Genomic DNA, 22,276 nt, shown 5'->3' with positions numbered 1-22,276 from the left:
TGAGGTGGAATCTAAGAATCTGTATTTATTTATACGGTTCTGCAGGTTACATTTCTTTGACCTCTAAGACTCCTATTTCTGGGGAGATGCCCCACCCCCCAAGTTTTGTCCGCTTCTTCCTCCACACTGGTAGGGAAGGTTGGCTCCTCACCTCTGGGAATGGTCCTGCCTCGTGCTACCTCCTTTCCCTACGATGCTACAAAGCACATTGCGGAGTGGGGTACCCTCAACTGTTCCCAGCTTCATGAGAGCCGGTCTGCAGCACCAACACAGTAGCATCGCATCGTACAGATGGAAAAACAGACAAGGTTGTCAACACTGGTCTCTCAGAGAAAGGAAAAGTCCTTCATTCCCAATTCCAGCCTTCCCGAGCCTCAGGATTTTACCAGTTTACTAAAGCATCCCTAAGGGGATGGAGCCAAGCCCAGAGTAACTAGCACTGTGGTACTCTTTATCACTGCTCTTGTAACAGAGCACCTACTGACCCACTAGTCTGGTGCCTGAATCCTAAAAAGCGGTAACGTATTTTCAAACTGTTGCCTTCAATCTAAAAAAATCTAAACTCTTATCGTTGAAAGTTCTGTCGCATGTCTGACGCTGAGATAAAAATTAAAGTTATTAGCCCTGCCTAATTTTCAGTCATTTCTCCTAGTAGGGAGAACCAACAGTTGTGTTAGGCCGGAACTGGCACCGTGTACTGGTTCTGAAGGTTTCACTTCCCCCCTTTGAGCCTTGGTTTCCACATCTGTTAAAAGGGGTGGACGGGGCGGATTAGACTATCCCAAAGTTTGCAGCGTCTAATGTTCCATAGAATTTTGAAGCTTCCAGCCTTTTTCGCAGTTCTTTGATCTCATCACAACATCTCCCATTATAGAACTGTTTTAGCACAACTCAGTCACACCCAGTGGGCCCATGGCAAAGGAAAGACGCATGATTTATTAAGACAAGTTTTCATGAACAGCACTGATTTAAAAGAAAAAACATTCTCAGCAATCCAAAGAAATGCCTTCTGGACACCTCGAACAAAAACTGGAAAAGGTCCTGAGGTGTGGGCTGGGGCCTTAGGTCTGGTTCTCAAGGATGTTCTCCAATAGAAAGGCCTGCCTCTAGCCAGCCGGTGCTCCTACCCAACCACTTTCATGAGTCCACCATTTGAATCTGGGAGCTTAACCAAAGGGAAAGAAAGCCGGATCTGCAACAAATCCAGGTGGGGAACCTGTGGCCTCGAGGTCACATGTGTCCACAATGAGCCCAAGTTTGACAGAACAAATCCTTTTATTGAAGGGATTTGTTCTATGAAGTTTGGATTCGGTCAAAGGGTTGCACTTGAGGACCCAGAGGGCCACATGTGGCCTCGAGGCCTAAGGTTCCCCACGTCTGCGACATTTCTCAATTTAAACCTCTCATGGCTTGACTCATTGCTAACATTACATCCCCAGCCTTCCTTGTATGGTTAAAAAAGCATGAGAACAGTACAGAGAATAGTAGTAGGCTTCTGGGGTGATCAGGTCCCATCTTTGTCACAGGATTTTATATATATAGCACAGTATAGGCCCGGAGAAGGCAAGAAGGGAATGTGTCTGAGCTTATCTGGGCAGTCTTGGCTGGACCCCTGAGCCAGAGCCCTCAGGCCATAAAAATATTGAGGTACAATCCTGGTACTTTAAGGTAAAACAGAATATTTTTCCAGCCTAGGGTCCTTGGAAGAGGGGGAAAAAACAGCCAGAGAAGAGATCACCTACTGTACTACTCCATGAGAAAAGCTGGTGGACAGTTATAGAGGGTCTGACTTGGAAAACATGACACAGCTTCCTTCTTCCTTCCTTTGAAGTTTTAGACAGGGTCATCTAGGAGGAAAATAAGTGAAAGAATACAGCAAGTGCTTGATTTTCTTCTACCCAGTAAATGAGAGGAAATCTATAATTGCTCCCAGGTACTTCAAGTACCTGCCCTATCCCTTAAAATTCTCTAGGACAGCAGGCAAAACCTAAAGCTGGGAGTGGGGGATGGAGAGTATCTGCTACAAGCAGTTCTCTGCTCAAGCTGCCTCCTTACTATGCTAGAGTACCAAAGACTCCACAGCTCCAATCAGAAGTGAGGAGTTAAAAGGAATCACCCAGGACTAAGCAAGTACCATGAGGTGGGGAACCCAAAGGAAAGGAAATGATCTATATATATATTTTTCTCTCCCTCCTTTCAGAACCAAACCTACAAATGTGGCAGAGATGGTCAGAAACCATTGATTAGGCTGCTACAAAAACAAAATGGAGGAAGGGTAGTACTGGGGTTTCCAGGTAACTTTGATAAATCATAACGGCCATACATTCATTTCTACCATAAAACTTGCCCATCTGTAATAAATAATGGAGTTTTAGTAAACTCTCTCAAACACTGACAAGGCCAGAAAGGCAAGAGCAGGAGACAAGCTTATGGAGAAGACCCTGGCAAAAATGGAATGCAGACCCTAGCCTAACAACTGGGACCAGTAAAAGAAATTGTCTCCTTATCAGGAATATGGCAGAATTCAAGCTTGAGAAACACCTACAGGAGGCACATGATGGGAAAAAGGCCTAGAGGTCAGACCCACGACCCTGGGTCCTGCTGGATGGCATGTGGTGTGGGAAAGGAAAAAAAAAACAAATAAACCTTAAGACTCTCCCTATGATACCTTATTCTAACTTCTCCAAATATTATACAAACAAATTCCAAAGAGAAATAACATACTTTTGAACACATTCACCCACTGCTATATCAAAGGGGAGAAGTGGCTTCCAAAGGGGCCAGGCTAGAACCAGCAAACCTTTCTAGGATTGTTCTGCTTTGGTGTCTGTGCCAATGGAGTGCTGGCTTCTTCCCTCAGCAAATGGACTTTCCTGTACTAGCACATCTGAACTCCTGACACATTAGCGTCAGAAGTCCCTTTGGAGATAAGCTCTACTCTAAATTAAAATAAGTGCCTGTGCAGCAACTGACCCCAGTGGGAACATCCTATTGATCCCAGTTTCCTCATTATTTGGTACCTATCCCCCAATCAGTATAAGCTAATAGTTCTAAGCCATTTTTCTATTAAAAATTCTCATTTCCAGTTAAAACCCTGGATCTAAACTGAAGAAACAAGATGCACTGCTTTCCATATCCCTAGGTCCCTGCCTTCCACCTCTGAGCCCTTTCCAGGCAAGTGGTAGCATTCTAGGGTTCTAAAGACAAAGAGACCTAAGGGAGGTGAGGCAACAAAGATTTTCTGGGTGGTGTTAGGCTCAAAACATCCGTAGGGCAAAACTTAGTGACTCTTGTTCTCAAGACAGAGATCTTTAATTGAGCAGTGAAGGGACCCTGGGCCTGCCAAACTCAGAAAACACTGTGAGCCTGCCAAAACATAGTGGGCAGAGGTTTGAAGGTGAGGAGCTCAAGGGTGCAAGAGATATCCAAGGTTCTGAACCTGCACAGTCATGCAAGCAAAGTCTAAGCTCCCTAGCACTACCACTGTCCTTGGCTCCCTGGAAATGAGCTCTTAGTGTCATCAGGTGATTCACTACCTGGAGATTCTATTCAACTAATTCCTTTGATAAAATTGGTGGGGAAAATAGCCCTGAAATAAGGCAAAACAGAAGAGTGAGAGAGAGAGGGAAGAAATAAATACAGAGAGCAAAAAGCAGCTCCTCACTTATCAGCCTCTTGGTTCTTTCTAGTGTTGCTTTCTCAGGGAAGGAGTTTTCAAAGCCCCTGCTAGGAGGAAGGATGAAGGGTCTCTGGACAATTCTTTACTTTTCCACCTCCACCCCCAGGACATATGGTGAGGCAGATCCAGAAGCAGGAAAAGCAGTAGTTATGATCCCCAGCAGCAGGACTGAGGGAAAGATACGGAGACAGAGACGTGAAAGGACCCATATCAACCTCTAGGCAGACCACTCACCCAACAGAATCCTTCCAAAGAAAGTGAGCCTGGATGGCTCCAATCCTGAAATGGCCTGGAGGAAATCGATGAAAGGGTGTGGAGTGTGGAGTAGGGTAGGGAGATTGAGAAGGGAATGGGAGACATTAGACAGATAATGAAAAGTCAAACTAGGAAAATAAAATACAATTATAAAAGAATGGAGCTGCTTCTGAGGTGCTGATTAGGTCATGTGGATGAGTGACACCTGGAGCAGGGTATTCAATCAGCTTGAACTCTACTGGCCCAACAGCTCCAGGCAAAGCGGAGGCATCTGGGAGTCTCCAAGGGCTGACACAGATTCAGCCCTGACCACAGGGCCTTTCCTTAGGTAGGTGGAGTCCTGAGCCTTTCTGCTACCAGCCTACTTCGAGTCCTGGAGCTCCTTGGCTTTCTGTAGGATGTGGTGAACATCCGTGATGGGGTAATCCTGGAGAGGGATGAAAATAACAGAGGTTTGTACATGGATGTATCCTTACCATCAGCAAAGAATTCAGGGGCTGGAGGAAGCTGCTGCTAAGACAAGGTATGCCAATAAAGCCCTTTTTTTCTGTGCAGCCCATAACCCAAAAGAGTTCCAGATTCCTTAGGTAATTCATCTAGTTGAATTTCCATACTAGATGGACTTTGTTCACACTTCTATTCCCCAGATGATTAAGCTGATTTCCTCTGACATCAAGACTTCATGTTCCCTCTGCAAGGTAAATGAACTTGAGCACAGTCTCTTTTCCATCACTCAATCTGGCACTACACACTGTGTCTGATTTCCACGCTGTCTTTCTGTGGCTTCAAATGAGCCCCATATGTTTAGTACATGCATACACATGTATGTACAGCATACCAAATGATGTACAACAGGATAAATAATAGGCCCCTCCTTTAAAAAGGGTGGGGAAAGAGTAGCCAATTTGTCCAAACAAAAAAGTTTAAAAGAGTTATGGGAAGAAGAGAGGAATACATGACCGCACCCAAAAAATTTAGAAATGGGATGTAACCCAAGTAACTGACCAACAACCCTTGTCTATCATTGGTCATCCACATTTTAGCATGTAGTATGAATCTGACAAGCTTATAAGAGAACTGCAGTTGGAGGCAGAAAGTCTGAACACTGCTACAGACACTTATCAACTGGGAAGAAAGACACAAACACAGAAGGTCCCCTCCCCTCCCCGCCCAACTTTAAGCTAGTCACAGAACCCATATGGGATGGAAGAAGGGCCAAAATAGGAAAAACCCCCTTCTACCTTCAGGAGCACCCTGCCCCACTTCCCTTTCCGGGCTATTACACGACTCAATGAGATTATATCTATAAAGCATGGTGCCTGGCACATGATAGGCACCATAAATGCTTATTCCCTTTCTCTTTTGGTGAGACTGAGGACCAGGCCTTACCCCTGCCCTGCCCCATACTCTGTAGTCCCTGGACAATGTCATGGACCTGCTCATGTAACCTAAGGGCCTTGTCACTAAGCCCTCAGGACTTTCAGGTCTTTCTAGCTACCTGGTAGCTGAACTTTCTTTTATGTGCTACTTCCCTGAAGTAAGGGTATGAGGTCCTTGAGAGCAGAGATTCCCTTGTATCCCCAGTGCTTGGCACAATCAAGTGATTAGTGCCTTTGTATTCATTCAACCCTGAACAAATCCCTTAACCTCAGCCTCAGTTTCTTCATATATATATTAGGGATAATAATAGCACCCACCTCCTAGGGTTATGAAGATCAAATGAAGTAACATGCATAAAGCTCTTTGCAAACTTTAAAGTGCTACATGAAGGTCAGCCATTATTGCCCTCTCTGCCATCACTATGCTGTAATTTATTTATTTATTTTTGAGGGGGGAAGGCAGGGCAGTTGGGGTTAAGTGACTTGCCCAAGGTCACACAGCTAATAAATGTGTTAAGTGTCTGAGGCCGCATTTGAACTCAGGTCCTCCTGACTCCAGGGCCAGTGCTCTACTCACTGCACCATCTAGCTGCCCCTGTCATTTATTTTTAAGCTCTCCCTGTCTACTGGCTCATCTATTGCCTATAAGCATGCCCATGTTTCCCTGATCCTGAAAAAATCCTCCCTTGACTCCTTCCATCCCTGCTAACTACAATTCTCTATTTTTTCTGCCCTTTGTCCATTTCCAATAGGTGTTTCCACTTCCACTTCCACTCTCTTTCTTCTTAACCCTTTATAATTTAACTTCTGACTTTATTCTACTAAAACTACTCTCTCCAAAGTTACTGATGATCTCTTAACTGCAAAATCTAATGGAAGTTTTCTCAATCCTCATTCTCCTTGACCTCTCTGCAGCCTATGACACTGTTGATCATTCTCTCCTCTATACTCTCTACTCTCAAGGTTTTTAGGACTGTCTCTCCTGGTCCTTGATCTTTCTGTGTCTCTTTTGCTGGTTCCTTATCTAGATCTTGCCCTCTCACAGTAGGTGTCCCACTGCGTTCTGTCCTAGGTCCCCTTCTCCCTCTATACTATTTCACCTGGGGATCTCATCAGCTCCCCTAGATTTAATTACCATCTCTATGCTGATAATTCTCAAATCTACCTGTCCTGCTCTAATCTCTCTGCTGACTTCTAATCTTGCATGTCCAAATGCCTTTCAGACACCTTAGACTGTATGTCCAATAGACATCTTAAACTCATTAGGTCCAAAACAACTCACTTCCCTCTAAACCTTCCCCCCTTCTACCTTCCCTATTTCTGTAGAGGGCAAAACCATCTCCCCAGTCCCTCAGGATCACAACCTGGGAGTCATCCTGCACTCCTCATCATCTCTCTCCATCTACATCTAAGCTCTTGCCAAGGTCTGTTGATTTCACTGTTGCAATATCTCTCTTGTATCCGGTCCCTTCTCTCCTCTAACATTGCCACCACGCTAGTGCAGCCCTTACCACCTCACACCCGGACTACTGCCATAGCCTGCTGGTGGGTCTGCCTGCCTCAAGTCTATTCCCACTCCAATCCATCTTCTATTCAGCCGGTAAGGTGGTTTTCCTAAAGTACAGGTCCAATTATGTCACCCTGCTGCTCAGAATTCCTGTGGCTTCCTAGTGCCTCTAGGATCAAATACAAAATACTGTTTGGCATTCAAAGCCCTCCATAAACCAGGCCCCTCCTACCTTTCCTGTCTTCTTATACCTCACTCCCTAACATGTGCTCTTTGACTCAGTGTCACTGACCTCCTGGCTGTATCATACACAAGACACTCCACCTCTTGTCTCTGGGCATTTTCTCTGGCTGTCCCCCATGCCTGGAAGATTCTGCCTCCTTGGCTCGGATCCACTGACCTCTGTGGCTTCCTTTAAGTCTCAGCTAAAATCCCACTTTCTATAGGAAGCCTTCCCCAACCCGTCTTAATTCCAGCACCTTCCGTCTGTTCATTATCTATTTCTCCTGTATTTATACTTTGCTTATATATATTTGTTTGTATGTTGTCTCCCCCATTAGATTACAAGCTCCTTGAGGGAAGGGACTGTTTTTTGCCTCTTTTTGTATCCCCAGTACTTAGCACATTTGCTGTTCAATTGTTTCAGTCTTGGCCCCACTCTTCGGACCCCTATTTGGGGTTTTCTTGGCAAAGATACTAGAGTGGTTTGCCATTTCCTTCTACAGCTCATTTTACAGATGAGGAAACTGAGGCACCAAAATGTACATATATATCTACATCACACATGTGCACACAATTTTATATTACATATTATACAATTACATAATAACTGTATAGTATATAAAAAATTTTATACGTGTGTGCATGTATTGTTGTTCCAGTCGTGTCTGACTCTTTGTGACCCCATTTGGGGTTTTCTCGGCAAAGATACTGCAGTGGTTGGCCATTTCCTTCTCCAGATCATCTTACAGGTAAGGAAACAGAGGCAAACAGAGTTAAGTCACTTGCCCAATGTCACACAGCTAGTAAGTGTCTGAGGCCAGATTTGAACTCAGGAAGATGAGTCTTCCTGACTTCGGGTCCGGCGCTCTATCCACTGTGCCACCTCGCTGCCCTATGCCTGGCACATAGTAGGCACTTAATGTTTATTGATTGATTGGATTAAAAGGTCCAACAACAGTAGTCTAGAACTTAGAGGGAGCGGAGTAGGGATAAATCCTAGGAAGAAATATGTATAGCGGCAAGAGAACATGAAGGCAGACAGTCTTATTTCCAGAAGCAAACTAGGCACCACGGCAGCAAGTCTAAATCCATGAGAACCAAAGCGCTGCAAATGGTAAAAAGCCCCCAAAGGGGAAACAATGTGTTTAGGGGCACACCCCTAATTTAGGGCCCCCTACTCCACTACTAGTTTGCTGTATAACCTTAGGTAGATCCCATACCATCACATTTACTTTCCTTTTATTCCTTTTGCCTTCATGCAGCAAGTCTACTCAATCAAATTTTTCCAACACAACCCATATTAAATGGCACAATAATTAGAGACTTGGGCATGGGGTCTAGAAGACCTACCCAAGTTCAAATCCTGCCTCAGATACATTGTGCTTGTGTAATCCTGGCCAGCTAATGTCGTCTTTTTCAACCTCATCTGTAAAATGGGAATAAAAAATGTATCTACCTCCCAAGGTTGTTGTGGGGAAATGAAATCCTATGTATGAAGCACTTTGAAAACCTTAAAAAGTTAAATAAATGCTAACTCTTACAGGAACCATTACATATCTATCTCCAGGTCATCCTCCACTTCTCTTATTAGAAATTCTGACATTTTCTTTCTGACTATAACATCCTATCATTCTACCTCTCCCTATGCCTCATCCCTCTTGGTCCTTACCCCTAGATTACAACCACCATCCACCTCCTATGCATGAGCCACTAAATGAAACTGGAGAAGTCTCACAACTGTTCTGACTACTATACATTAAAAATTCATATTAGCCAAAACTTCAACTGGGCCCTCACTGCAGCAAGGCAGTCCTTTTATCCCCGCAGCTGACTCCCCATCTCACTCCCTACAGAAGCTATATCAAGCCTCTTTCTATCTCAAGCCCCTAGGTCTTCCCTCCCTAGCAGGTGAGGACCTGGCCTCTCATTTTACTAAGAAAACTGAGACCACTCAACATGAGCTCCCTCTTCTTCCATTCTCTTCATCTCAGAACCTCTTGACATCATCTCCCACTCCCTTCTTGTTCTTCCCAACACCCTGCACATGCTCCTGATCCCATGCCTTCCCATCTTCTCCAGCAGATTACCACCTTAGTCATTCCCTCTTTCTCTCTCAAATCTTCAGCCTTTCAGTCTTCATTCTTCTTGGCCCCTCTGCTATATCTGCCACTGTTGTCCACCCCTTCCTCCTGGATACCCCCTCCGCTGGGGTTTTTTGATATGCCTTTCTCTTGGTTCTCTTCCTGACTGGTTTCTCCTCAGTTTCTTTTGCTAGGTCATCATCCGTATTCAGCCCTTTAACTGTGGATGTTCCCTAAGGTTCTGTCTCAGGTTCGCTTCTCTTCTGCTACTAAATGCTTTCTCAGTAACTTCAGCTCACATGGCTTTATCTCTTCTCTCCTCTCACACACCACCTTAGCTTAGGCCTGCATCACCTCTTGCCTAGGTTACTGAAATACCCTCCCTACCTCCAGCCTCTCCCCACTCTGGTCCATCCTCTACTACTGCCACCAAAGTAATTTTCCTTAAGCACAAATACGATCATGTGACTCCTCTACTCAGTCAGTTCCAGCGGCTTCCTATTGCATCTGGGATAAAATATACTCTTCTGTTTAGTTTTTAAAGCTCTATACATCCTGATCTATCTTTCCCACCTTGCTGGACATCACTCTCTCTTATGCACTTTGAAATCCAGACAAACTGGCCTTCTCTCTATTCTTGTCACATGACACTCCCTCTTCTCAGCACCTTTGTACCACCCACTCTGCACTTCTGAAATGCGCTTTCTCCTTACCTCCACCTCACAGAATCCCTTTCTTTCTTTAAGCTCAAGTGAGATCTTCTTCATGAGGCCTCTGCTAATCTGCCCCTCCCCAAATGCTAGTACCCTCCCTCCCAAATTACCTTGTATTTAACGACTTAGTAAATATTCACTTTATTATCATACTGTATATATTTATATATGTACCTACTGTCTCCTTCATGCGAATGTTAAGATCTTTGTGAGAAAGGATTGTTTCATTCTTTGTACTCTATACCCTAGTGCCTAGCATAGAGTAGGTGATTAATAAATACTTACTGATTAACTATCCCTTCCCTCCTGCCACCCTCAACCATGGTACCTCTCGAAACAACTGTTCTCATCGATCCTCAAAGAGCAGAGGCTCTCTGGGTCTCCCAATCTCCCTGTCAGTAGTCTCCTTGATAGGACCCCTCTGAAGGGATAGTTCAATAATAGCTGTTGGCACTACCATTCTTCTCAGCTTGGATTTCCCCAGGCCCTTACCTGAAGCAGCCTCATGTTCAAGGTGAAATCCCCTCCCAATAACTGCTCTCGGATCAACCTAAGGAAAACAAGTCCCAACACAATTTGAACCTTCAAATTTCAACAAAGAGACCCATGGACTATAGACACCTATCACTAACAGGCCAAGACATGGTCCAGATATCCCCGGGAAAGGATCTTGCTTGACCAATAATCTCTTTCCTCCCACCACCAATGAGGAGTTTTGTCGAATGCTTTCCCAAACAATCCCAACATCAAATCAGCGAAGTGGTTTCTCTACTCAAAAAACACATTCTGGCCAAATAAGAGAGTTCTTTTTTCCTTCTTCTGGCATTCCTCCCAATTCTATCCCATGGCCTCCTCCAGACTGCCCAGCTGAGGGAGGGCATTCCTGATTCACAGGAGACTCACATCAACATGGCGCAGCAGACGAGGAGGAGGAAGTCAAATCGGTTGTCATCAGCGAAGAGGGTATCCCAAATTCGGATGACATCAGGAAGCAGGAACTCCTGGGACAGCAGCAGCGTCAGCCACCGGAAAGCAAAGAACTGTGGCTTGATGTTTTGCTCTTGCTGTGGGTTAGGTAAGGCAATCTGGGGTTAGGATAGCAATCTCTGGGCAACTGTTTCTTCCAACGTCCTTTCCCTCAAGGTTTGTTTGAACCAGATCTCAATTGAGCATCCATTTGCAAGTCATATTTTAAATAATCAGTTCTCTGAACATAACTGCTAGCAGGACTCCTGCTGAGCTTGACAGTAAGTCAGCCAGTCAACAAACATTTATTAAGTACCTAGTATGTGACAGGCACAATGCTAAGCACTGGCAACACAAAGAAATGCAAAAATACAGTCCTTAACCTCAAGGAGCTCATAATGTGCTGGAGAAGGCAGCAGGCAAAAAATTATGTACATATAAGATATGTGCAGGGTAGGTGGAAAGTAATTCTAGAGGGGGGTGTTGGGGGGAGGGGGGAGAGGGGATAAGGGGTAAGGAGAAAGAGGAGGAGGAAGAAGAAAAGGAGGAAGAGGGACAGAGGGATGAAAAGGCCTCCTGAAGGTAGCATTTGAGAGATGAGGCAAAAGAGTATTCCAGACATGGGGGGGCGGCCAGTGAAAAAGCCAAGAGTTGAAAGACTAAGTGCTACGTGTAAAAAATGGCAAGAAAGCCAATGTCCCTAGATTATACAGTATTTGGAGGGGAATAAAATGTAAGATGACTGGTAGGAAGAAAAGTAAGGTAGAGGAAAGGTAGGAAAGGGTTGTGTGAAGGGTTGAAAATGCCAGAGGATTTCATATTTGTTCCTGCAGGCAATCGGGAACCACTATTGTTTATTGAGTACGGGGTAAAATGGTCAGACTTGCATTTTAGGAGACTCACTTTGGCAGCAAAGAGAAGGATAAATTGGAGTTAGGGGAGACTTGATGTGGGAAAACCAACCAGAAGCCCTAAAATTCCAAGTTCTCCCTCAATCACCAGCTATATGTCAAACACCACTGATAATCACAGGAACAGTATCAAATGGTCCCTGAGGGCCTTCCTCACCAGCTTCAAGTAGAGCTCCACATCCTTCTCCTTCAGGGTGGAGTACACTTTTTCCATCTTGTAGGTGATGCCACACTGGGAGTCATCCAGGCTCTTGATGAAGTTGTCCCGGATCTCAGACATCAGGTTGGTGAAGCAGAAAAATGTGTCTGCCTCGGCATGTTCTGGAAGAGACCCGAGGGGCTGGGGCTGGGGGCTTCAACCGGCACAGAGAAAGAGCAAGGAAGCAGTTATACTTCTTCCCCACCAAATTCCTCCGGTCAGGCTGGGGCACCCACCTACAATCCTTTCCTCTTTCTTGGCTCTGCTGAGACAAACCTTAGCCATCCTTTGGGGCCTCACTTAAAACCTTCTTCCGTGAAACCTTTCTCGATCAGCCCAGACCACAGGGATCCTATACTCCTCTACATGCCTAGCAAGGTCCTGAAACATGCATAGGAAATGATTGTATACTGCCTAACATCTTTAACTGTGTGCAGGTGGTTCTTCTTGGTGTGTTCTTAAGACTACTATTCTCATTTAAATCTTTCACATGTAGGTTTTGTCTCCCTTAAACTAAGTTTCTTGAAGGTAGACACTGTCTCTCTCTCTCTCTCTGTATCCCTTACTTTACCTATCACACTGTCTGTCCTGAGTACAGTAATAATAATAGTACCTTACATTAGTATAGCACTTTGAGATTTTCAAAGCAATTTCACAAACACAAAGTTCTTTAGGACTAACCGGTACTACATCTATTTGTTGAGTAATCTACAGCACGGTCTATCCTTTATTTATACTTCCATTGCCCAGAGTGGACTTCTCATAAATGTTTGCTGAATGAATCCAACTTATCTCCCCTCATCTTCACAATACTTCAACAGAGTCAACACTGATGAGGCATCTGCTATCAACAGCCCCGGGAGGCCAACCCGGGAATTACGAGGAGTCCAAGAACAAAAGCACTGGACCAGGGTTCTTGCCCCAGCTTGGCCATCAATAATGAGCCACAGGACTGGAGAAAGGCCATTTCATCTCTCTGATCTTTAGGCCCTGATCAGCATAAGAAGGGAGGTGAACCCGGTGGTCTGAGATCCCTTCCAATAATAACCTTCTGATTCCTATTTGACAGAGAAAGAAACTGAGAAAGACAGCAGTTATGGTAACTGGAAAGCCAGGATTGGCATCCAAGTCCTCCTGATTCCCAGGTCCAGTGCTCTTTCTACTACATAATAATGCCTTCCCATAATGTTTCCAGATTTTTTCATTTGATTTGATTTCCCCATTCCTCTGAGAGGGAAGGGAAATTAAGTGGGGGTCCTCTAGGAAGAAGCAGGAACTTGGTGGTGATGGGTCATCCTTGAGTCTCTCACCTTTCCATTCGCTATTGGGATCTGTGGCAAAGGTGTAGTAGAGAGGCCCCACGATTTCATTCATACCCTGGACGTAAGCAATGCCTGGGTTCAGCTTCGCATAGATGAACAGAATTCGCTCCACCACTTCCCAATGGGCTTCACAACCATTGGGCAACACTTGATACTCACTTAGTGAATTTGGGGCTGGGCTCTTATGAGGTGAGCTCATCTGTAGAGAAAGGAACTACATGTTAAAGAAAACCCTCTAGAACCATAAGTCCTATTTTCCAATCAAAGGAAGGACTCCTGTGTGTGTGCTAGAGGTATGTGTGGTTTTAGAGCAGAGGTGTCAAACAGGCAGCCTGTGAGACACATGAGGCTGGAGATGACACTTCCCAGTATGGTCCAAACCAGATTAAAATATAATTAGGAAACGTTCGAAAAAATAAATAAAAATACAACAAAGCATAGATAACATTATATTTTAGAACCAAGTCAATATGCCCCCGAAGGGATCCTAATGTATGGATTAACGGCCCTGTAGCTATTTGAGTTTGACACCACTTCAAAGATTCTGCATTGCATTGAGGGAAGCCAAAAAAAGTTCACTGAAAGGGGCTAAGGGAAAAGTAATGTTTTAATCAAATATTCCATTAGTTTCTCTATTAATCCTGTGTCTTATAAGATTCCAAGGCTATGATGGAATAGAAGCTGAGTTGACAGCCACTGGCAAGAGGGGATACCCCTCAAGATAACTATCAAGATATTTCTGAATGTAAAACCAATGATCCCTCTCCTGCCACCAGAAGACCAGCAGCCAAAGGCAAAGGGTATTCAAAAGGTTAAGTTTACAAGGTTATTTCCTAGTATACTTCCTTTAGTAAAATACTTTCCTGGACCAAACAACATTTTGCTAGACATCTATGGCACCCTTGTAATAGAGATCAGCTGGAACTTTCTAAAACTTGGCATAAACCCATTAAATGTCTAAATGTTTCTTTTTCTTACCAAGTGCTCTTGTTCATATATATGAATATCTGTAACTACCAATGACTGTCAAAATAAAGATCTATATGTATGCGCGCACACACACATATACACACACAAATTGCTGCTCTCCTAGACATATGGTCACCAGAAAATGTGGGCTATGATTTGATTTTTAAAGTAAAAAAAAAATGCTACAGCAGAAATTCATCACTAATTTATCGATGCTTATAAAGAGAATGTCTTCAGTCACCAAAGAAAGTATATCAAAAATAACATGCATAGATTTGGGAAAGAAGGAAGAAGCCCAATGTTAACTATATTAAAAAAAATCCGAACCCAGCGAACTCTATATTTTACCTGTTTCACAAAGCTTGCCCCATACTACAAAACAAATTTGAATCTGCTGGGATATCACAGAGAACAGCCAGGGCCAAGCTGTTACTTAAGCCCCTGAAATGCTCACTTATCTTACAAGAGAAGCAGTTTCTTGAAAATAAACTGTAAACTTACTTTGTGAACAGCCCTCATTAATGGTTATGACGGCTCTGAACCATTTAAGAACAATCCCTAAGAGCAAGAGCAGACTACCCCAAGCAACCTGGAATAGCCACTGCCCTGTGGGCAACAACAGAAGAAAGACATCAGAAAAAGGAATGATCACATGAAGGTTCCCATCCCCCCCAAGCTGACTCTCACGTTGGTGACTCCGCTCCGGTTTTTTGCCACTGTCTGTGACTTCAAGGTGGTCTGTTCCACCCGCTTGCGGAGCGTTTCAAATTCATTCTGAGGGTCCAGGATGAGGAGGCATGGGTAATCTGTAGGCCTCTGGAAAAAGGATATGTCTGGGCACAGTCTCCTAAAGCAGGAAAGAAGAAGACAGGAACACCAATAATCCTTTATCGAATGAATGAAACTGAGACAGTGAAAATGATCTGACTCCAACCCAAAGTCTCCAAGTCCTAGCACCACAGGCAATAAGCCTCCAGGATCCCTCTTCTCCAGTTCTATCACCAATATGGTCTGGTTTTCAGCTTCCTGTATATAATTCCACAAACTGTTCTCTGGGCCTCCTTACCACAGGCCTGTTGGGGAAGAGGGGAAGAAAACAGCAATGTGCCAAACAACCACAAAGAACTCCAAAGTGGTCTGAGTGCCTCATCTCGGTCTCCTCCCACTTCCTCCACAGGGCCAGCTCCACACTCACCGGACATCTTTGTCTATCTGCAGTAACACCTCATTGTCCTTGAAGTAGGTGTTCCACCGACTATCAGGGCTCGGATTGAGTGGCTGGGTGGAGAGAAGAGATGGGATCAGCAGCCTCTTCCCATACACAACAGTCCAGAGTCAAGGGCATTTGTTAAGCTCAGTTCTTAGGACTGTAAAAGGATCCTGCCTCCTAGACAAGGCTGGGGAAAACAAGAATTACAGGTAGACTTGTCATCTAGAGCCCCAGATGTGATCAGCCTTGGAAAATTCAATGTTCTTAGCCATGTAGATGGGACTAGAAGGCATCATGACCATTGCCAACAGGACAGGAGATTGGTGCAAATGCCTTCATCTAGCATTCAAGGCCCTCCACAATTTGGCCAAAGGCTATTTTTTCACCCACTCTCCCTACTGCTACTCTCTCATTGATGAACCCTCAGCCACAGCCAGATTTTTTTCATTTTCTTCCAAACATATTATGGGCCTTCCCATTTGGGATGCTCCGTCAAGGCCCAGGTCAAAGAGCACCTTTTCTGTAAAGTTTTTTATCCCATGGTGAGCCCTTCATCCTTTGAGCTTCCACAGGAAGGTGTTATCTTGTCTTGTTTGCTTCAGCTAGACTGTAAACTGTGGCTTATATTCCTTTTTCATCCCCTACAGCAACTAGCGATCTCTGGCATGGAGAGACGCTCAATGAATGTGTGTTTGCTTGATGCCTCGCATAGCCTGAAAGAGGTCATTCCATTCCAGCTCTTGTCCTTCTCTAAATTTGAGGAAAGGGCAAGAGAGAAGTGTCTCCTGACTTACTGAGGTCATGGAGAGACAGTGGGACAACAGCTGCTCTCAGAAGCCGTTCAGTTAAAGGCTATGTTTGACCATTTGCCAATGGGAATGGGGAGCTGAGTAGAGGAAGGGAATGAAGCAAAAACACACCCAGGCACCACACCCAGAGGCAGGAAGGTGGGGGAAGGACATCAGAAATTTCTGAAACCAGGGAGGAATCCCTCTGGGCTGTAAGCACCTGCCACCCCTAACATGCACCTCTTCAATTTCTTTAATTAAATCAGCAGTTGTCCCTTGGCACTCACATGGTCTTCGAAAGTGACATCCTCTCTAGATACACCCAGGTTAGCTTTGGCTATGCCAGGCTGAATGATCATTTCTCTCAGGAACTGGGAATACAGCTCCCTGTCAAGAGGAAAAGGAGAAAGGTGAGCAGCGCAGAGGAAAAGGCTGGCTCCTTCTTTACACACACATAGGCACACACACACCTTCCCCAGAGCTCTCGATCAATTCAGCATAAAGAAAATGAGTCTGGTTTTTTTCAGCCGAGACCAACCCACTTCTCCTGGGAAAAAAACCGTAATGGCATTGAGGAAAAATCACTCCCCTTGGAAGCTCACCTCTGCTTGGCCAGGATGGAGGTCCATGAGGCCCTCTCCAAGGGGAGGTAGTTCAAAAGAATCTGCACAAAGGGAAAAGATTGAGGTTCTGACAGCAGGCCTGGGGAAGAAATGCTGGGAGATTTCTGATAGGAACAAGCTCAGAGATTATATCCTTAGGAATGTGAAGATGAGATCACCCTTTACTCTTTACTCAGTGGCTTCCCTCCTGCCATACCCCAAAAGTCATCCCTTGTCTTTGTTCCTATCCTACTATGTCTTCTAAACTATAACACAAGCCCTTGTTTAGGAGATCCTCTGTTGGGCTACAGAAAAGCTGGAAGACAGAAAATCTCGCTTTTCCTTTTGGCTTGGGCCAGAGCCATTAGGCAAATCCATGACTTTTTAAACCCCATGCATATCTCCTCCCCACATCCCACAAGGCTTTAAGGCTCAAGGACATTTGAAGGTTCTCTCATTGAAGAGGAGAGTTAAATTAGGGTTGCGGTTATTTTCTGATTGCCTGAAAGGGATTACCTGTTCTAGGAAATGTTTACTCTGTGACCTTTTATGAATAAGTCTGGTGTGAAAGGGCAGAGAACAGGCCCTCACAGGGCTCTTGCAGAGAGTATCAAAGAGGAATAGAAAACCAATAATCACCAGCAAAAGCTTCCCAGCCAGTAGTAGAGAGCTAGAGGAGGGCTATCCCATGCAGAAGCTCAGGTACTCACAGGGGGAGCTAAAGCCAAGCCCCCAAGAACACCCACCTTCCAGCAAAGGCAGCGCAGTCCACCCTCACAAGGGATCCCTGTAGAACACATCAGGCAAAGGTCACTCACTTGGGACAGGGCCTTGAGGACACTGACTGCACACGGGGTACTAGGTTTAAACTCATGGTGGTGGTAGTGATGGCATGAGACATAATGCCTAAGGCTTAACTTATCCCTTAAGGGTCACTAAGACAGGATCCTGCATACACACCAGAAGCAGCTAGGAGTTTCTGCTACCAGGAAGGCATCTCTCTGTACCTTAGCAAAGCCAGGCAGTGACCTCATTTACTCCAGTGGTAGAGAAAGACTGGATTGAGCACAGTGCTCAGGGGAAAAGACCTTCTTATTTCATATTGCAAACGGATCAATGAATGTTCTGAATCTTCAATTTTCTCCTCTGAGGATAGGTTCCAGAATTCCAGTGGGACATGTCTAAATGTGGACTCCTAGGGGGAGGATTTCCCCCCAACAAGATGATTTATACATTTCAAATGACTAAGTATCTCATGGTGAAATCAACATATCCTCTGACTTAGCATAAAATTCACCCAAAACATCAGAGCCTGTAGCTCAATCAAGGTGCTCTCTCTGAAATCCCTGGAGATTCAATGTCCACACACTTTAACTTAACTTTTGTAGACAGAAGGATAAACCTCTCTCTTGATTCTGAAGGATTTCCATTTTACCGATGCACCCATATATAAGGAAACTCAAACTGTAAATTAATTCCCCAACATCTCAATTTAATTTAAGGGAAGAAAAGAGCCTTTATTTTGCATACCTTAAAAAGGTAAAAGAGAGGCAGCATAGCTTAGAGCAGAGGTATTAAACATACACACACTGCAACACTCTTGGGTGCAGCATGAAACAGATTAAAATTAATTGAGAAATATTTAACAAAATTAATAAAAACATCAAAACACAGACAGTATTAATGTGTATCCACAGGGATCCTTAAGTATGGTCTAGTGACCCCATTTCTATTTGATTGTGACACCACTGGCTTAGACGATAGAGCAATGGACAGAAGACCTGGGCACAAATCACAAACCCCACCTTAGGTAGGTACTAGCTTCATTGGCAAATCACTTTAACTCTCTGAGATTTGGCAACCTCAGCTGGTAAAGGGGGGTAGCAATAAGAGCATCAATCTCACAGGGTAGCTGTGTGGATCAGATGAGATGACATTTCTAAATCACTGCACAAGCCTTAAAAGTGCTATATAAATAAGCTATTGTTCTATTTTATTACGGAAAGAAACAAGTATTTATTAAGCACCTACTATGTGCCAGACACTGTGCTAAATGCTTTATACATATCTCACTTGATCTTCACAACAACCTTGGGAGGTATCTGCTATTATGATCCCCATTTTACAGATAAAAAAATTGAGACAGACAGAGGTTAAGTGACTTGCTCAGGGTCACACATCTATTAAGTGTCTGAGGTTATCTGAGGCTAGATTTTAACTAACTCCAGGTCCAAGGCTCTACTTTTTCATCACCTAGCTGCCCAAATTATTTTAAAAAGAACAGATTTCGGGGGAGGGGGGTGAGACATGATAAAGAACCATTTAAGTCACTAATGATATTTTTTAAAAGCCAGGTAAAGAACATATACCTCTTCCCTGAGTGTGCATAGTGCCAGTTAAAACCAAGTTAAACATTGATACGATCAGTGTTTCTTGGCTGGAATTTCACCACTAACCAAAGTTCAATATGATCTTGTTCAGTTTCGGAGTCAATCTTATGATTCTAAGCCATCAGGAAAAAACACAAGTGATTCTAGGACAAACCAGATTAAGGCATTTACAAAGACCACTAAATAGTTCCTAGAATAGGGTAGGCTTCTTTAAACCTAAAACGTTCCCCAGAACAGCATGACTCCTAGATGGAAGAGCTCCTGGCTGAAAATACTGTGACAGCTTCAGCAACTCTAAAGATGAAAAGATCCGGGGAGGGGACCTTTCATTCTGCTTTTATCATACTACATGTGGGTCTAAAAGCCCAAGTTCATCATAGTCACTGGGAACTCAGCTGCAAGGACACTGGCAAATAGTTCTGGGGACTATTTCTAGAAATACCCTAGATCAGGCCAAGTTTGGGAATGAGGCTCCTGTTCCAGCCTCTCTATTCTTATTCCTATTCATTCTCTATTACCAAGAACATAAAATTGCCTTACCACTGAAACTGAGTTCTCTAAGCTTCCCCAGTGCAATTTTGGGCTCCCTCAGGACATCCTGGAAATCTGCAATTCTAAAAGAAAAGAAGACTACATTCAAAAGACCCATAAATACCTTAGCTCCCCAGGGTAGGGACTTGTCTCCAGACTTCTCCATCCCTGAGCTCATTCTCTTGACATCTCCACTCATTTTCTTTCAGAGCAACATGCCTCTGTCAACTGCTGCAGAGTTGTTTTCTCAAGAAAACTTTGAGGAGATACTTGTTAGATATACTAACCATTTAAAAAACCCGTACTCACCATTAAATTAATCCAAAATAAAAGAATTTCAGAGCTAAGGACCTCCCAGATCATCCAGTCCAACCCTCTCATTATACACAGAAGGAAACTGACATCCAGAAACCAGGAAATGATTTTGCCCAAAATCATATACTAAATTAGTTAATTAGAAGACAGTCTAGGGCTTGGGCACCCTGATTCCCAGGCCTGTGCTCTTTCTACTCCACTATGATGCTTCCCCTAAAATATGTCCACTTGTATGACAACCTTTGTGAATTATGCCAACTCTTTCACTCAAATTTATTTTTGCAATCCAGCTGTGCCACAGGACAAGACAGGAAAAGCCAAAAATAAATTTGAGGCATTTATCACTTCTGAAGGTGAGGCTGGGAACTAAGATATACGGTTTCTCCTTTCTTGCACGACCCAGACCCAGGACCATGACTCTAGGATTTCTCAAGTTCTGAGATGATAGTAAAAAGCACCTCTAACTTGACACGGGCTTCCCTGGAATACCAGGGTTCTCCTCCAAAGCTGACACTAATGGAAGGTGGCTTCCTGCTAACAAAGGAATCTGCAAAGACTCTGGTCTCCTTTCTGCCCCTCACTGTCCCATGACTAAAGAGGCTGCTGATCAGAAAGCAGGGAGTGCCCCAGGAGTGGGACTTAGAGAACGAGGGGAAGAGAATGAAATGATACAGGGCAAAGATGCCTCAGAAAAGGAATCCCTGAGAAGGAGACAATGAGAAGTAATGACAACATGCAGAGGAAGCTGGATGACAATGGGGCAAGGGGGTGGGGAAGGTGTAGAGAGAAAGTGAGGATTCTCTACAAGAGAAATGGGTGGGAATGAATAAGAGATGATGGGAAATCAGGGAAGGGAAACGGGAGCAGGAGGAAAGGAAGACGGGGGGGGGGGGGGGGGGGGAGGGGGAGAGGGAAGGGAATGGCAACAAGAGAAGTTGGGATGGAGAGAGGAAGAAGAGGAATGGAGGACAACAGGAGGGACAGAGGGAGGGAAGGAGAAGGCAGAGATAAGGAGGAAGAGTCTGGAAGAAAGGGGGACAAGAGCATGGCAGGGGCAGAGGAGGGAGGGAATGGGAGGGGGCACCGAACAGACAGGGAAGGATAAGGGACAACAGTGGGGCCTGGGGGAAGAAGGGAGAGCGTGAGGGATCAGAAGGAGCGGAGGGCAGGGAAGGGACAGGGCACCAGAGGAGGCAGGGTGGCGGGGAGGAGCGGGGCACAAGAGGAAGCAGAGCGCCGGACTTGTGGGGAACGGACGGGGGCGGGGGGGACAAAGGGGTCCCTGGGAGAGGGTCCCCTGATCCCACCCGCACAGCGGGGAGCAGGATGGGGGGGCGTGTTATGGGATGAGGGAGAGGATGGCAGCTGGCCCTGCCCCCACGCCGTCTCCAGTCCGACCCCACCCCCCAACCCCAGCCCCTCGGGCCCCACACAGCTCACCGGCTCTGGTGCCGACTCGACATGTTGTTGACTTCCGGATTCGCCCCCCCCCCCCTCCCCAGCCCCCCGCGAATGCCACGGAGCGCAGAAAAAAAGCCTCCGGCCGGAAGCGCAGTCAGTGCGCCGCCGTTCCGGCCGCCCGCCCCGCCCCCGTAGGCGCCCGGACTCTGGACACCCCCCCCCAGCCGGCCTCAGTCCAGAACGGACTCCGCCTTCCGGGCTTCACCCACCCATTCCCTTTGCCCGGGGCGGAGCCAGCTCCCCGTAGGGTCCATTCCTTTCTCCTACCTGGCGGTCATCCTTTGTCCAGCGCCCTGAGGAGTCTCGGGACCCAGACGCCTCGTCCTGCCCGAGCCGCCGCCTCGCTGTGGGTCCCCTAGCGCCCCCTGGGGGAGCACACAAGACCCCGAAGGTCCGACCTGGTTAGAGCCTGTGGGCGGTCAGCTACAGGGGTCGGCCGTCAGCAGGCACCTGATAAACGTCAGTTGAAGGAAGGAAGGAATCGATGGTTCTTGGATCTGGGCCAGAAACGGGCTCAGAAAAGGAAAGTGACTGGCCAAAGGACTCCCTGCGAATCCTTGGCAAAGCAAGGCTGTAGAGGCCAGGATCCCCAACAGCAGGGGGCTCTTTCCACTGCGCTTCGCAAAGGAAGGTCTCCACTCGCCGTTGTTCACTTGACCCACCACCATCGTTAGATATGGTGGCGTGTATGCAGAGGGCAAAGGGCTCCAGTCCTGGTTCTCATACCCTGGCCGTCACTTAAACCCTCGGGGGAAGGAAGGAGGCTGGACAGGCAA

The 22,276-nt window shown here is 45.5% G+C and overlaps 1 protein-coding gene across 2 annotated transcripts; it reads right to left on the bottom strand.

Moving 5' to 3' along the window:
• Positions 1-910: 910 nt before the first annotated feature.
• Positions 911-22,097, bottom strand: TBC1D13 (TBC1 domain family member 13). 2 transcript variants are annotated; one of them, XM_036750435.1, is made up of 12 exons: positions 21,768-22,097; positions 19,734-19,807; positions 17,550-17,590; positions 16,804-16,865; positions 16,489-16,588; positions 15,399-15,481; positions 14,891-15,050; positions 13,223-13,433; positions 11,871-12,034; positions 10,740-10,900; positions 10,329-10,386; positions 911-4,361 (listed from the first exon to the last, which is right to left on the bottom strand). In XM_036750435.1, exons 1-12 carry the CDS (start codon positions 21,776-21,778, stop codon positions 4,296-4,298), a joined length of 1,191 nt encoding a protein of 396 aa, XP_036606330.1. In that variant the 5' UTR covers positions 21,779-22,097; the 3' UTR covers positions 911-4,295. The 2 variants fall into 2 exon arrangements, with proteins under 2 accessions (XP_036606330.1, XP_036606329.1); XM_036750434.1 differs by lacking the exon at positions 21,768-22,097 and adding an exon at positions 21,480-21,642.
• Positions 22,098-22,276: the final 179 nt, after the last annotated feature.

Source organism: Trichosurus vulpecula, chromosome 3 (assembly GCF_011100635.1).
Source record: "Trichosurus vulpecula isolate mTriVul1 chromosome 3, mTriVul1.pri, whole genome shotgun sequence".
NCBI classification, from domain to species: Eukaryota; Metazoa; Chordata; class Mammalia; order Diprotodontia; family Phalangeridae; genus Trichosurus; species Trichosurus vulpecula.
The sequence above is the reverse complement of the archived record's forward strand: the minus strand, read 5'-3'. Positions and strand labels throughout refer to the sequence as shown.